General features: G+C 40.8%; 1 protein-coding gene across 1 annotated transcript in view; it reads right to left on the bottom strand.

Annotated features, from left to right (window-relative positions):
- Positions 1 to 926: 926 nt before the first annotated feature.
- LOC143275644 (uncharacterized) overlaps positions 927 to 15,579 on the bottom strand; it is a 29,715-nt gene continuing 15,062 nt past the window's right edge. Inside the window, exons 3-6 of the mRNA XM_076579896.1 lie at positions 12,876 to 13,085; positions 11,726 to 11,889; positions 4,946 to 5,122; positions 927 to 1,100 (exon numbers count right to left, since the gene is read on the bottom strand). Coding sequence (XP_076436011.1) covers positions 932 to 1,100; positions 4,946 to 5,122; positions 11,726 to 11,889; positions 12,876 to 13,085 — 720 coding nt within the window. The 3' untranslated portion in view covers positions 927 to 931. The remainder of the gene's footprint in view (positions 1,101 to 4,945; positions 5,123 to 11,725; positions 11,890 to 12,875; positions 13,086 to 15,579) is intronic.

Here is a 15,579-nt window from a genome sequence, read left to right as displayed (position 1 = left end):
TTTTAAACCAGCTTTTCCTTTGTAATTTCAAATCTCACATTTGATAGATTGGTAATCAGCAACAAAAAAACCTTTTCAACATAAAATAACAAGTCAGAGGTCTTTAGCACAGGGTCACTTAATTAACAGCACAAATATGTTTGACATTAAAAAAAAGAAAACACACACCACACACACACACACACACAAAAAAAAGACTCAGAAAAATTATAATTCAGCATCCATAAAAAATGTAGTACACGATGCCTGGTAATGGATTTTCTTTTCTGGGGGGCTGACAAGTCAAGACTGTGGAACATCTTCCGAGTGACAAAATGAAACATTCATTAAAAATCACATGAAGAAAAAATGAACTCCAAAAAAAAAACCACACACCAAAAACACAACTTTTCCTCTTTTTTTTTTTTTTTTTTTCTGGAACAAGGCATATCTTTTCACAAAAAATAAAAATGTGGAAAATTCAATGAACTGATTTTTCCCCCCCTCAGAACACCAGTTTCCCAATTAAAAAAAAACAGCTGTTTTTGGGGTGGGGGGTGGGGGTGGAATACACTGGTCCCACCTCAACAGACTGCCGGGAGACAGTGGGGAGAGGGGTCTGTGGGGGAGCATGGGGTGGTGTGGTGGGGGGCGGGGGTGGGGTGGGGGGGGGGGGGCAGTTGGAGATAAAAAAAGCCATACAGCAGGAGGAAGGGGGATGGGAGGGAAGGAAGGAGAGAAATACGGGGTCACTGAACGAATAAACGGACACACGCCCTTCACCTTCCCTCCCTCCCTCCACCAACTCTCTCCATCCACAGTCCTCCCTCCCTCCCTTCCTCTCCACTGGGGAGCCACAAAATGTGGCTGCCTGTCCACCCCCCCCCCCCCCCGCCCCCCTCCCTCCCCTCCGCACCCTTCTCTCCTCCCCCACCACCCTCTCTCTCTCTCTTCACCACAGCTCCGAGCGCTGCAGGTGACGGATGTTCCTGGGGGCTGCCGCTCGGGAGTGGTCTCCCTCTCCCCTCAAGATGGCCGCCATCTCCGACTGGTCGTGGGCGCGCTCGTAGTTCTTGGTGCCCTCCCCGGGCCGAGTCCGCGGCGGGCCGCCCGACTGACACCTGAGGGAAGGAAGGAAGAAGGAAGGAGGAAATGAAAAGACTGATGACGGGCGCAATAGCCGAGTGGTTAAAGTGTTGGACTGTCAACCTGAGGGTCCCGGGTTCGAATCACGGTGACGGCGTCTGGTGGGTGAAGGGTGGAGATTTTTACGATCTCCCAGGTCAACATATGTGCAGACCTGCTTAGTGCCTGAACCCCCTTCGTGTGTATATGCGAGCAGAAGGTCAAATACGCACGTTAAAGAACCTGTAATCCATGTCAGCGTTCGGTGGGTTATGGAAACAAGAACATACCCAGCATGCACACCCCCGAAAACGGAGTATGGCTGCCTACATGGCGGGGTAAAGGTTAAAAACAGTCATTACTCCGTTTTCGTGGGTGTGCATGCTGGGTATGTTCTTGTTTCCATAACCCACCCAACGCTGACATGGATTACAGGATCTTTAACGTGCGTATTTGATCTTCTGCTTGCATATACACATGAAGGAGGTTCAGGCACTAAGCAGGTCTGCACATATGTTGACCTGGGACATCGTAAAAATCTCCACCCTTTACCCACCAGGCGCCGTCACCGTGATTCGAACCCGGGACCCTCAGACTGACAGTCCAACGCTTTAACCACTCGGCTATTGCGCCCGTCAAATGCTGTGACAAAATACAATCAATGGCCATACAACACAACTTCAGCTTTGCCAGATAACACTTCAAACGTTAGCTGGACCTCAGAACCTTGCGGCACCCGAAATGCTGCAATAGTTCTGTCACATTTTTTATTCTTTAAAAAAATTTTTTTTTTTTTTTTTAATCTCTCTCTTACAATCCTTCACGTCATATACGTAAAAGCCCACTCGTGTGCATACGAGTGAACGTGGGAGTTGCAGCCCACGAACGCAGAAGAAGAAGAACAAGAAAAGACTGATGACGACGATAATGACTGCCGGTGGATGGGATCATACAATGATAATGAACTGTCTGATCTGATCACAAGGAAATCACTACTACTACTACTAACTCAAGAGATGTAAAATAGAAATAAAAGCGTGGGATGATACTAATCAGCCTGATCTGATCACATGCATGTAAAACCACTACTACTAACTCACAAACATAAGTTAAAAAAAACCCAAAAAAAACCAACAACATGGGTTTATAATAATAATAATAATAATAATAATAGTAATAAACAGCCTGATTTGATCACATGTAATACACCATTACTAACTCTCAGATACAAGATAAACAACAAAACAACAAGGGATAACAATTATAATAATCAGCCTCATCTGATCACATGTAAAACACCATTACAAACTCATAGATACAAGAAAAAAAAACCCATAGGACAAAAAAAAAAAAAGCAAAAAAAAAAAGCGCCTGATTTGATCACATGTAAAACACCACCACACTTCTCACATACAAGGTAAAACAAAACAAAACATAGGGTGGGTAATAATAAACATCATTATTTGATCACACCCCCAAAAAAAACACTGTGATGCTGTCTGAGGTGGATGGTCAAAGTCCCAGTGTCTAGTGTAAAAACAAATGCACTTATATTAATAAACAGAACAGGAAGAAGAGACATGAGGTTGGCACTGCACTGTGGCAACGCACTCTCCCCGGGGAGAGAGCAGCCTGAATTTCACACAGAGAAAAATGCTGTGACTTCTTCTTCTTCTTCTTCTGCGTTCACTCGTATGTACACGAGTGGGCTTTTACGTGTATGACCGTTTTTACCCCGCCATGTAGGCAGCCATACTCCGTTTTCGTGGGTGTGCATGCTGGGTATGTTCTTGTTTCCATAACCCACCGAACGCTGACATGGATTACAGGATCTTTAACGTGCGTATTTGATCTTCTGCTTGCCGTATACACACGAAGGGGGTTCAGGCACTAAGCAGGTCTGCACATATGTTGACCTGGGACATCGTAAAAATCTCCACCCTTTACCCACCAGGCACCGTCACCATGATTCGAACCCGGGACCCTCAGACTGACAGTCCAACGCTTTAACCACTCGGCTATTGCGCCCGTCAAATGCTGTGACAAAATACAATCAATGGCCATACAACACAACTTCAGCTTTGCCAGATAACACTTCAAACGTTAGCTGGACCTCAGAACCTTGCGGCACCCAAAATGCTGCAATAGTTCTGTCACATTTTTTATTCTTTAAAATTAAAAATTTTTTTTTTTTAATCTCTCTCTTACAATCCTTCACCCCTCTTTGTTGAGACATTCACCCGCACACATGCTAAAAAAACAACCCACCCACCCACGCACACATTAAAATACAAACAAAAAAAAAGATGCACACACACACACACACAAAGTAAATGAAGCAAAATGAAAAGAGAAAGAGAGCTGGTAAGTGCAAAAAAAAAAAAAAAAAAAAAAAAAAAAAAAAAAAAAAAAAAAAAAAAAAAAAAAAAAAAAAGATTCAGAACAGTCACACTGCTAATGACATGCCTGACAAAACAAAACACAAATGATCTGTGATAGGCACACTAATCACAGGCTTAACAAAACCAAACCAAACCAAAGCCGATTCAGGACAGGCACACTACTGATCACAGATCACATGCTTAACAAAAACAAAAACAAAACAAGGCTGATTCATGATAGGCACTCTACTGATCACATGCTAAACAAAGCAGCAAACACAAAACACAGGATAGGAACACTTAATCACATTCTTAACAAAACCAAACCCAAATGATTTATGAGGCACACCAATCACATGCTAAACAAAGCAGCAAACACAAAACACAGGATAGGAACACTTAATCACATTCTTAACAAAACCAAACCCAAATGATTTATGATAGGCACACCAATCACATGCTTAACAAAAACCAAACCAACAAGAGAGGCAAGGCCTTCAGGACTAACTTGTGATATAAGCTTTATCCAATACAGGGATCAAGAAGGGAAAAAAAAAGGAGAGACAAACGTCGTTAAAAACATGTTCTGTATCAAACATTATTAACCTTGAAGAAAAAACAACAAACATACACAGCCTCGGAACAGGACTGAACCATACGTATATAAATGTTAAACTCTGAAACCAGAAGACTTACCACAAGGCTAAAATACATCTGGCCACTACTGTCCAGATTTGATATCTAAACCCATGTTTAATTTTAGCACAATAAACTGACAATACCATTTCAATCATGTTATTTTGATGTGTCTCTATTATTTAAGAAATTTTCTCAAGTCTGCCAGAAAAGGAGACGTTGCCATTGCTTCAGGCACACCAAAACATGTTGCGGTTTTCTCCAGATCTACGCAGACCAGTGTACGCTAGGCCCTCCAAAACTAAGTAAGCTCTGCCTTAGCCGTGTTGTCAATTCAATTTCCTTTTATGTTCATTCCAGTTAATTCAGTATCCACTTTAAAATATTCAAATGCATGAATGGCGTAGTTAGTGCCGTTCTATGTGTTTTGTCCAGACAATGTAATCCTTTTCTTTTAATTGTGAACCAGAAAGAAAACCGATGTCGTGCTATTTCCAAACCCAAACAAACGTTCTGGCAACTAACTGGTAAGAGCCCAATACATTTTCTGGATCCGTAGCCTCAACAAAATAAACTGTTCATGATCCCAAAATATGGCTTAATCCAGAAGAATTACAACCTGTCATTACTATGATTGCACACACACACACCACACACACACACACACACACACAGACAACAGAAACACTGGGTTATAACACACACTCATTTAATTCACACAAATGAGTCAGACACCAACCAACCAACCAAACGAACAAGGCAAAGTGGGGGAAGGACTTGTGCTTGCTGGGGGGGGGGGGGGTGGTGTGACGGGGGGGACGTACTGTTCAACAGCAGACTCCTGGTTCTGGCGGCCAGAGCGGACAGTCTTCACAGGGCTGGACTGAGGGCTGTTCTTGTCGCTGCGCATGATGTCGAACATGGAGTCCGTCGTCTGCTTCATGGCGATGCTCTCTCCGTCCGCCCGGATACGTGGGGCGGGGCGGTTCTCGTCCCACGACCTGTCACAGTAATGATAATGATGATGATGATGACGACGATGATGATGATGATGATACTACAGCCTGGATACGGGGCGTGGGGCAGTTCTCATCTCATGACTACAGCAATGATGATGATGATGATGATACTACCTCATCCCATGACCCTTCACAGCAATGATGATGATGATGATGATGTTGATGATGAAAATGATGATGATACTACAGCCTGGATACAGGGGGCGGGGCGGTTCTCATCCCATGACCTGTCACAGCGATAATGATAATGATGATGATGATGATGATGATGATAATGATGATGATGATGATACTACCTCACCCCATGACCCTTCACAGCAATGATGATGATGATGATGATACTACAGCCTGGATACAGGGGGCGGGGTGGTTCTCATCCCATGACCTGTCACAGCAATAATGATAATGATGATGACGATGATGATGATAATGATGATGATACTACCTCGTCCCATGACCTGCCACAGCAATGATGAAAATGATGATGATGATGATGATGATGATGATGATACTACAGCCTGAATACATGGGGCAGGGCGGTTCTTGTCCCATGACCTGTCACAGCAATGATGATGACAATGACACTACTACCAAAAAAGATAACAATGACAATAATAATAATGATGATGATAATTTGAAAAAAAAATCATGATGATAATAATAATAACAATATTAATAATGATAATAATAATAACAACAATGATAATGATACAACTGCTAATACTAGTACTAATGATAATGATGACAATAATAATAATAACAATAACATCTATAATGGATACTTTATACAGCACTCTATCCAGAAAACTAATCTATGTGCTTTACAAAACACCTGATATTAATATACAATCCAGAAAACTAATCTATGTGCTTTACAAAATACCTGATATTAACTCACTCAGTACGGCCAGCCCTCTCTTCTCCTCTACACAGACCCCTCGGATGTTCAGTGGGTGTCTCAATGACCCAACCTTTAGCTTCCGTCGTCAGAATTGTGGTATTCTTTGTCAACATGCACCTCTTCAGTATAAGAGCCTTCCGCTTGTAATATTTTGATGGTGGTAATTGGGGTGAAACGCTGTTAACGTCGTCTCTTTTGCCGTTCGTATGGAGAGAGTTAATACACAATCCAGAAAACTAATCTGTGCACTTTACAAAACACCTGATATTAATATACAATCCAGAAAACTAATCTGTGTGCTTTACAAAACACGTCATATTGTACCTCCTGAAAACAATAGCTGGTCAGCTCCTCACTGACTGACTGATATCTGTTCTATATATTATCACACCAAAGCATATGTTCTGAACTTGCACCAGTGTTCCCTTGTTCATAAGTCTTAGTGGATGATGTATTTCTACATGCAATACCCACCACAAAAAAAAGGAAAAAAAGAACAGAAAAAAAGTATGCAAACATGTTCTGCAAGACAACCCAACATTCTCTCTTAACATCATCAGCAAACTTGGTATAAAATTCAATCAATGAAGTCAACAAAAAACAAGACTAAACGGCACATACAACCGACATCATACAAAACGCACAACACCACTCAGTTCATTAAATCATATCAACTAAAACAAAACTAAATGGCACATGCAGCCGAACTCTTACTGAATGCATAACACCACTCAACTCAATGAATGAAATAAAGTAAAACAAGACCAAACGCCATATAAACCAACATCTTACCAAACACACAACATAGACCGCTCATTTCAAACAATGAAATCAACTAAAACAACACCAAACGCCATATACAACCAACATCGAACCGAACACACAACAAACACCACTCTTTTCAAACAATGAAAAGTCAACTAAAAACAACACCAAACGCCATATCAAACCAACATCTTACCAAGCACACAACACACACCGCTCATTTCAAACAATGAAATCAACTAAAACAAGACCAAACGCCATATAAAACCAACATCTAACCGAACACACAACAAACACCACTCTTTTCAAACAATGAAAAGTCAACTAAAAACAACACCAAACGCCATATCAAACCAACATCTTACCAAGCACACACAACACACACCACTTTTTTCAAACAATGAAATCAACTAAAGCAAGACCAAATGCCACATAAAAACGATTTTTTTTTTTTTTTTTTTTTTTGCTTCATTTTTCACAGTGATCGTTTTATTTATGACATCGTTCTTCGTCACCTCCTGTAAGAAAATAAAGCTGTCAGTTAGCACATCTACAATAACATTTCTTTTTGTTTGTTTTTTTAAACAATCAAGAACTTTTTTTTTTTAAAGTCACTTGTTTCATTTTATTTTATTTTATTTTAATTCATTTACAAAAAAAACCCCAAAAACATGTTAGCATTCAAAACATTTGACAAAAAAGAGTCAGAAGAGAAAGAAGAAAAGCCGACCAAAAAAAAGACAACAACAACAACAGCAATAACAACACCAACAAGGGAAAACACACACACACACACACACAAAGCTTGAGTGATAGATAAGAAGAAGGAAATAATAAGGTACAGGAAGACAGGCACGCGACTAAAGCGCATCAAACAGAAAATACAGGAGCAAGTCATATCAGAATACATTTACGTGACAATGTCCTGTAGTTTATGAATAACACCATTCAAAGATGCACACACAATGAGAAAGAAAACAAAACGAAGCCAAGTATGTACCAACAACTAGCGTTAAGTGCCTACAGTCAGTGTGTACACACACACACAAAGCTTGAGTGATAGATAAGAAGAAGGAAATAATAAGGTACAGAAAGACAGGCACGCGACTAAAGCGCATCAAACAGAAAATACAGGAGCAAGTCATATCAGAATACATTTACGTGACAATGTCCTGTAGTTTATGAATAACACCATTCAAAGATGCACACACAATGAGAAAGAAAACAAAACGAAGCCAAGTATGTACCAACAACTAGCGTAAGTGTAGTATACATCCCCAAACTGAAGTGAAGGAAAACTAATTAGGATGATTCAGAATGTTCCAAAAAAAGCACTATAGACAAACCAGTCTGTGTGAAATTTTGTTATCGGTACAACTGATTTTTGTACTGATGTTGTACTACTTTATACCTGTATTTCAACTCTTCTTGGAAGGCAGATATATTAAGCTTTTGTTTTATATTTATTTTACATCTAAAATTATAAGTGAGTGTTGTATCCGTTTCAAGTTCTGAATCTGTGCCAAATATAATAACATTTTCATTCAAACCTAAGTTGAAGGGCAAGGTGCACTCTTCATATAATTTTCTTTGTAACGTGACCAGAAATGATGTAAACATTCACATCTCCACAGAAAATGTTCAACTGAGTCGCTCTGATCAAGAAAAAAAAAGTGCATCTTTCATCTTCAACAATTTTCATTTCTTTTAAAAGTATATTTGTTGCTCGTATCGTGTGTATCATTTGAACCTGAAGCCATTTTAGCTTTACATCTTTTATTTTGTGCATTTTCAAACAAACCTTCTTCCAATTAATTCTTGATGTGATCTTTTGATTCCATTTCAAACAACGGTTTGGATTCGAATCGTTAGTTGTCAATATATCATAGTATTGTTTTGCAACTTTGTGTACCAAATAAAGAGTTCTTAAAGCTGTCGTTGTTTCCAGCGACTTGTTATCTTTTATTAGTATGCTGACAAAGTCTTTGAATAATTCTTAACTCACTCAGTACGGCCAGTCCTCTCTTCTCCTCTACACAGACCCCTCGGATGTCCAGTGGGTGTCTCAATGACCGAACCTTTAGCTTCCGTCGTCAGAATTGTGGTATTCTTTATCAACATTCACCTCTTCAGTATAAGAGCCTTCCGCTTGCAATATTTTGATGGTGATAATTGGGTTGAAACGCTGTTAACGTCTTCTCTTTCGCCGTTCGTATAGAGAGTTAATGGCTGCTACTTAACCTGCATAAGTAACGAAATCAATGTTCTTACCATATTTTGTGTTAAGAGTCTGCCTGCTTCAAATGTTCCCCATTGTCTGTCAAAAAATGTGCAATGCAATGAACTCCTTTTTCAAAATAAATTCTTTACGTTTTATAGTTTGACCCCCAAATAAAAATTTCCTTGCTGAACAGAACAGGTTCAGCTTACAACTCGGGACTAGTTTTGGGTTGTACTTTATCACAGAATTGCTTGCAAACGTGATGCATCCAAAACATGTTTTCCTTTTCAAATTTCATAATATCCGTACCCCAAATTTCAAGTCCATTAAAAATGGGATATCTACTGATACAAATGTTTTTTCCACTTGTGGTTCGTTATGTTCAAGTTTTCTTAGCCATGTAAGTAAGGCTCAGGGCTGACACGTATATTTTTTTTTTTCCAGTTTGGGATTCCAAGCCCTCCATCTTTTATGCTCTTTTGTTGCTATTTTCCTGCTCATCTTTTCACGTTTGTTTTTCCACACAAACTGGAAGCACAGTGTTTGAAGTTTGTCAATTACTTCATCGAGTAGTTTTGGAAAAAAAAAAAAAAGCAGCCAGAGATATATTAATTTGGACAGAATTCGGGATTCAAGAATGGCAATTCTTCCTAGGGGAGTGATACTTCTCTTTGACCAAATGTTAAATAATACTTGAACTTCAGATAACTAGTTTTTCAGAGTAATTTTTCAGTTCACATCGTGTCAAGTCGTTAGTGAACCAGACACCCAATATTTCAAGTTCTTTTGGATTCCATGCTAAGTTTAATTCTGGCATGTACTTATCACTAGCATTTTTTTTTTTTTCACTTCTAAGCCAAATTACTTGTGTCTTTTCTGCATTGAGTTTCAGTCCAGAGGCTTTGCAAATTTGTTAATTAACTGGAGAGATTGTTGAAAAGATGCCTTGTCCCCCTTATTTATCAATTGTGTGTCTAAAACCAACATCTTACCGAGCACACAACATACACCGCTCATTTCATACAATGAAATCAACTAAAACAAGACCAAACGCCACATAAAGCCAACATCTTACCAAACACACAACATACAGTGATACACCACTCACTTCAAACAATGAAATCAACTAAAACAAGACCAAACGCCATATAAAACCAACACTTTACCGAACACACAACATACACCACTCATTTCAAACAATGAAATCAACTAAAATAAGACCAAACGCCATATAAAACCAACACTTTACCGAACACACAACATACAGTGATACACCACTCATTTCAAACAATGAAATAAACTAAAACAAGACCAAACGCTATATAAAACCAAAATCTTACCAAACACACAACATACACTGCTCACTTCAAACAATGATATCAAAAAACAAGACCAAACACCACATAAAGCCAACATCTAACGGAACACACAACAAACACCACTCACTTTAAACAATGAAATCAAATAAAACAAGACCAAACGCCATATAAAAACAAAATCTTACCGAACACACAACATACACCACTCACTTCAAACCATGAAATCAACTAAAACAAGACCAAACACGACATAAAACCAACACCTAACCGAACACACAACATACAGTGATACACCACTCACTTCAAACAATGAAATCAACTAAAAACAAGACCAAACATAAAACCAACATCTAACTCGAACACACAACATACAGTGATACACCACTCATTTCAAACAATGAAATCAACTAAAACAAGACCAAACGCCACATAAAACCAACATCTTACCGAACACGCAACATATGCCACTCAACTAAAACAAAACCGAACTAACATCTTACCGCACACACAACACACACCACTCAACTAAAACAAGACCGAACCAACATCCTACCAAACACACAAACTCTTCTTGCTGCTAGTTAGTGGTGGTGGTGGCGGCGTCGCCTGAGCGACAAGACAAAAAAACAAAACAAGAGAGGCAAGGCCTTCAAGACTCACTTGTGATAAATTAAGTCCCCTAGCATTAATTACAGAGTTTGCAAAAATAAATAAAACTTCCATGCTGAGCAAAAGAAGTTCCTGTTTGAACAAAAAATGATAATAATGACTGCTCTTGTTGTTGGGTCAGAACATCTGATCAAAGTGCCAAGTTTAGAGAATACAAAAAATATAAATATAACAGTAAATGCAGTTTGCATATAATTAGGCTTCTTTTTAAAAAAAATTTTTTGTGCCCATCCCAGAGGTGCAATATTGTTTTAAACAAGATGACTGGAAAGAACTGAATTTTTCCTATTTTTATGCCAAATTTGGTGTCAGCTAACAAAGTATTTGCAGAGAAAATGTCAATGTTAAAGTTTACCACGGACACACAGACACACGAACGGACACACACACACACACACAGACAACCGAACACCAGGTTAAAACATAGACTCACTCTGTTTACACAAGTGAGTCAACAAGAGCAAATGCCACACAAAACCAACATCTTACACAACACACAAACACACACCACTCAACTGAAACAAGACCGAACCAACATCTTGCCAACCACACAAACTCTTCTTGCTGCTAGTTAGTGGTGGTGGTGGCGGCGGTGGTGGCGGCGTCGCCCGAGCAACAAGACAAAAACAAAAAAAAACCTTCACCAACAACAACCCAAACCCGCCAGAGGGTGTTGCTGTTGTTACGTGCGCATGCCAGGCCCCCCTCACCTTCCCATGGACTCCTGGTGCAAGGTGTGCTGACGGGCCGACTTGCGGGGGGACTTGTCCGGGTCAGCCGTCTCCGTGCCCTGGGTGTGGGTGCTGGGGGGCTCCTTGCTGCTGGCCGGGGGGGAGGGAGGGGTGGCCCGGTAGTTGTTCAGGATGTGGTCCATCTGCACATGCACGGCATGAAGGGGGGCATGACTGGGGGGGGGGGGGAAGAAGGAGGAGTAGTAGAAGAAGAAGAAGAAGGAGGAGGAGGAGAAGAAGAGGAGGAGGAGAAGGAGAAGAAAAAGGAGAAGAAAAAGAAGATGAAGAAGAAGGAGGAGGAGAAGGAGAAGAAGAGGAGGAGAAGGTGAATAAGAAGAGAAGAAGGAGGAGAAGAAGGAAAAAAACACAAGCACCTCCTCCTTTCACGCAGCTACCTGTCACACAGACACAGTCCCAGACACAAACTGATCTGTCCGCGGTTCCTTCACACAGTCACAGACACAGACACAAATTGACCTGTCTGCGGTTCCTTCACACAGTCACAGACACAAACTGACCTGTCCGCGGTTCCTTCACACAGACACAAACTGATCTGTCCGCGGTTCCTTCACACAGTCACAGACACAAACTGACCTGTCCGCGGTTCCTTCACACAGACACAAACTGACCTGTCTGCGGTTCCTTCACACAGTCACAGACACAAACTGACCTGTCTGCGGTTCCTTCACACAGACACAAACTGACCTGTCTGCGGTTCCTTCACAGTCACAAACTGACCTGTCAACGGTTCCTTCACATCTGTCCACTGTTCCTTCACACAGTCACAGTCAAAGACACAGTCACAGACAGTCGCACACACACACAGAGATGCAGACACCGACACAAACTGACCTGTCCACTGTTCCTTCACACAGTCACAGTCAAAGACAGTCACAGACAGTCGCACACACACACACACAGATGCAGACGCCGACACAAACTGACCTGTCCACTGTTCCTTCACACAGTCACAGTCAAAGACACAGTCACAAACAGTTGCACACACACACACACAGATGCAGACGCCAACACAAACTGACCTGTCCACTGCTCCTTCACACAGTCACAAAGACACAGTCACAGACAGTCGCACACACACACACAGATGCCGACGCCGACACAAACTGACCTGCCCGCGGTTCCTCTCGGCGTACTCCTTGGCCTCCTGGGCAGGGCCCGGCGCCGAGGTCTTCAGGCTGATGTGACCACACCTGTCCGTCAGCTCCGGCACTGCACCCTCCCCCTCACCGCTGTCAATCCCCTCGACCTCCACGGGGGCCGGGGTCTCCTCCCCCTCCCCCCCACCCACCATGCTGCCACTCATCTCCGCCTCTGGGGTCTGCACACACACATACACACGCATGCACACAACACGCACACACACGCACACACATACATACACATGCGCACATGCACACACACATGCGCACACAGAGAAGGATAATGAAAAACAACAACAACAACTAAACAAACAACCATCATCACCATCATCATCTTAACCCATTCCATGCCCATAAGGCATTGTGCATCCCTTCCGATTTTTCCTTCACGGCAATTTTGGTGCAATTAACATAAACAGACTCTGAACGATTAGCTTGACTGATGTGTCTGGATGATAAAAAAATACTATGTAAATGAGCGCACATCAGGTGGAAGACCCATTTTTTTTTCTTTTGTAATTAATGATTTGCTAACCGGACTAAGTCGAGCATGTGTCAAAAAGGGGGTTGCCTCATGCAAAAGAGGTGTGTGTCACTCACTAAACTGTCTAGCCAGCACAGTGGTCCCAGTCACGGAATGTACACAACTTTCGCAGGATGTGCAAAAAGAATTGTGGATATGTGTAACAAGAGAGATCCATCTCACTGATCTCCTGTCTGTCCCACCCACCTGTGTTGCTCTACCTGTTGTCTCACCTGTCTGATAAACTATATAATAATAACAATAATAATAATAATATTCATAATAATAATAATAGTTTATTTATACTGCGCCTTTCATTAAAATACAGTAATGCTCAAGGCACATTACACAGGTAAAATATAACAAAAATAAAAACTCTACATAAAAATCACAACCACATGTAAAAAAAAAATCTCCAAAACCCCCCCAAAACCATTCCGTGTGACCAAAACAGTCACCCTAAAACAGTGAACTGGACCAAATATCTTCTACGTAATTAAAAACCATGCATTAAAGCATGCGCAGACGAAATGCACACCCATACATGCACGCACACAGAAACACACACACGCGCACGCACGCACACACAGACACACACATCATTATGATATATGTATGCATGTGTACACACACGTCTGAATCACACACACACGCGCGTGCGCGTACGTACGTGCATGCTCAAATAAGATTCATACTGTAACAGCATGCATGAATTTAAAAGTTTTAAGAGGAGATAAGGGATAAAAAGCACATAATATATGTTCATCATAATTGATAAAAAAACAAAAAAAACAAACCAATTTCAAATTCACTATAAAACGCCTGGATGGAAACAGAAAACAGTGGGTAAAAAGGGAGGGGATTCAGTTATCATGCTGGAACAGACAGGTTTTTCGAGCCTTTTTAAAGGCAGGATTCAGTTATCATGCTGGAACAGAAAGGTTTTTCGAGCCTTTTTAAAGGCAGGATTCAGTTATCATGCTGGAACAGATAGGTTTTTAGAGCCTTTTTAAAGGTGGGATTCAGTTATCATGCTGGAACAGACAGGTTTTTAGAGCCTTTTTAAAGGCAGGATTCAGTTATCATGTTGGAACAGATAAGTTTTTAGAGCCTTTTTAAAGACGGGATTCAGTTATCATGCTGGAACAGATAGGTTTTTAGAGGCTTTTTTAAAGGCGGGATTCAGTTATCATGCTGGAACAGATAGGTTTTTAGAGGCTTTTTAAAGGCGGGATTCAGTTATCATGCTGGAACAGATAGGTTTTTTGAGCCTTTTTAAAGGCAGGATTCAGTTATCATGCTGGAACAGATAGGTTTTTAGAGCCTTTTTAAAGGCGGGATTCAGTTATCATGCTGGAACAGATAGGTTTTTAGAGCCTTTTTAAAGGTGGGATTCAGTTATCATGCTGGAACAGAAAGGTTTTTTGAGCCTTTTTAAAGGCGGGATTCAGTTATCATGCTGGAACAGAAAGGTTTTTTGAGCCTTTTTAAAGGCGGGATTCAGTTATCATGTTGGAACAGATAAGTTTTTAGAGTCTTTTTAAAGACGGGATTCAGTTATCATGCTGGAACAGATAGGTTTTTAGAGCCTTTTTAAAGGCGGGATTCAGTTATCATGCTGGAACAGATAGGTTTTTAGAGCCTTTTTTAAAGGCGGGATTCAGTTATCATGCTGGAACAGATAGGTTTTTAGAGCCTTTTTTAAAGAAAGGCAAGGGGCAGTTTCTATACGACGAATTGTGAAAGGGAGAGAATTCCAGACTTTTGGAGCATTGAGAGAGAAAGCTCTTTCACCATACGTTTTTAGTTCTAATTCTGGGGACAGACAGAAGATGAGAGTCAGAGGATGAGCGCAGTTGTCTAGAAGGTGTGTAGACAGACAGAAGGTTATGGATGTAACTTGTAAGCAGGGGATGAACCAGTGAAAAAATTATGACAAGAGTGTTACAAAGCTTATATTCAATCCGCCTTATATTCAATATGCCTGTAAACATACACACACACACACATATGTATATATATATATATACATTCATACTCACACACTCACAAACACATGCACAGTTTTGCACTTGAATATGTGTGTGTGTGCATATATTGTGTATAAGTACCAGTATGTATACCCTAATGTACATACACTCCAGCATATT

This window comes from Babylonia areolata, chromosome 30 (assembly GCF_041734735.1).
Source record: "Babylonia areolata isolate BAREFJ2019XMU chromosome 30, ASM4173473v1, whole genome shotgun sequence".
NCBI lineage: Eukaryota > Metazoa > Mollusca > Gastropoda > Neogastropoda > Buccinidae > Babylonia > Babylonia areolata.
The sequence above is the reverse complement of the archived record's forward strand: the minus strand, read 5'-3'. Positions and strand labels throughout refer to the sequence as shown.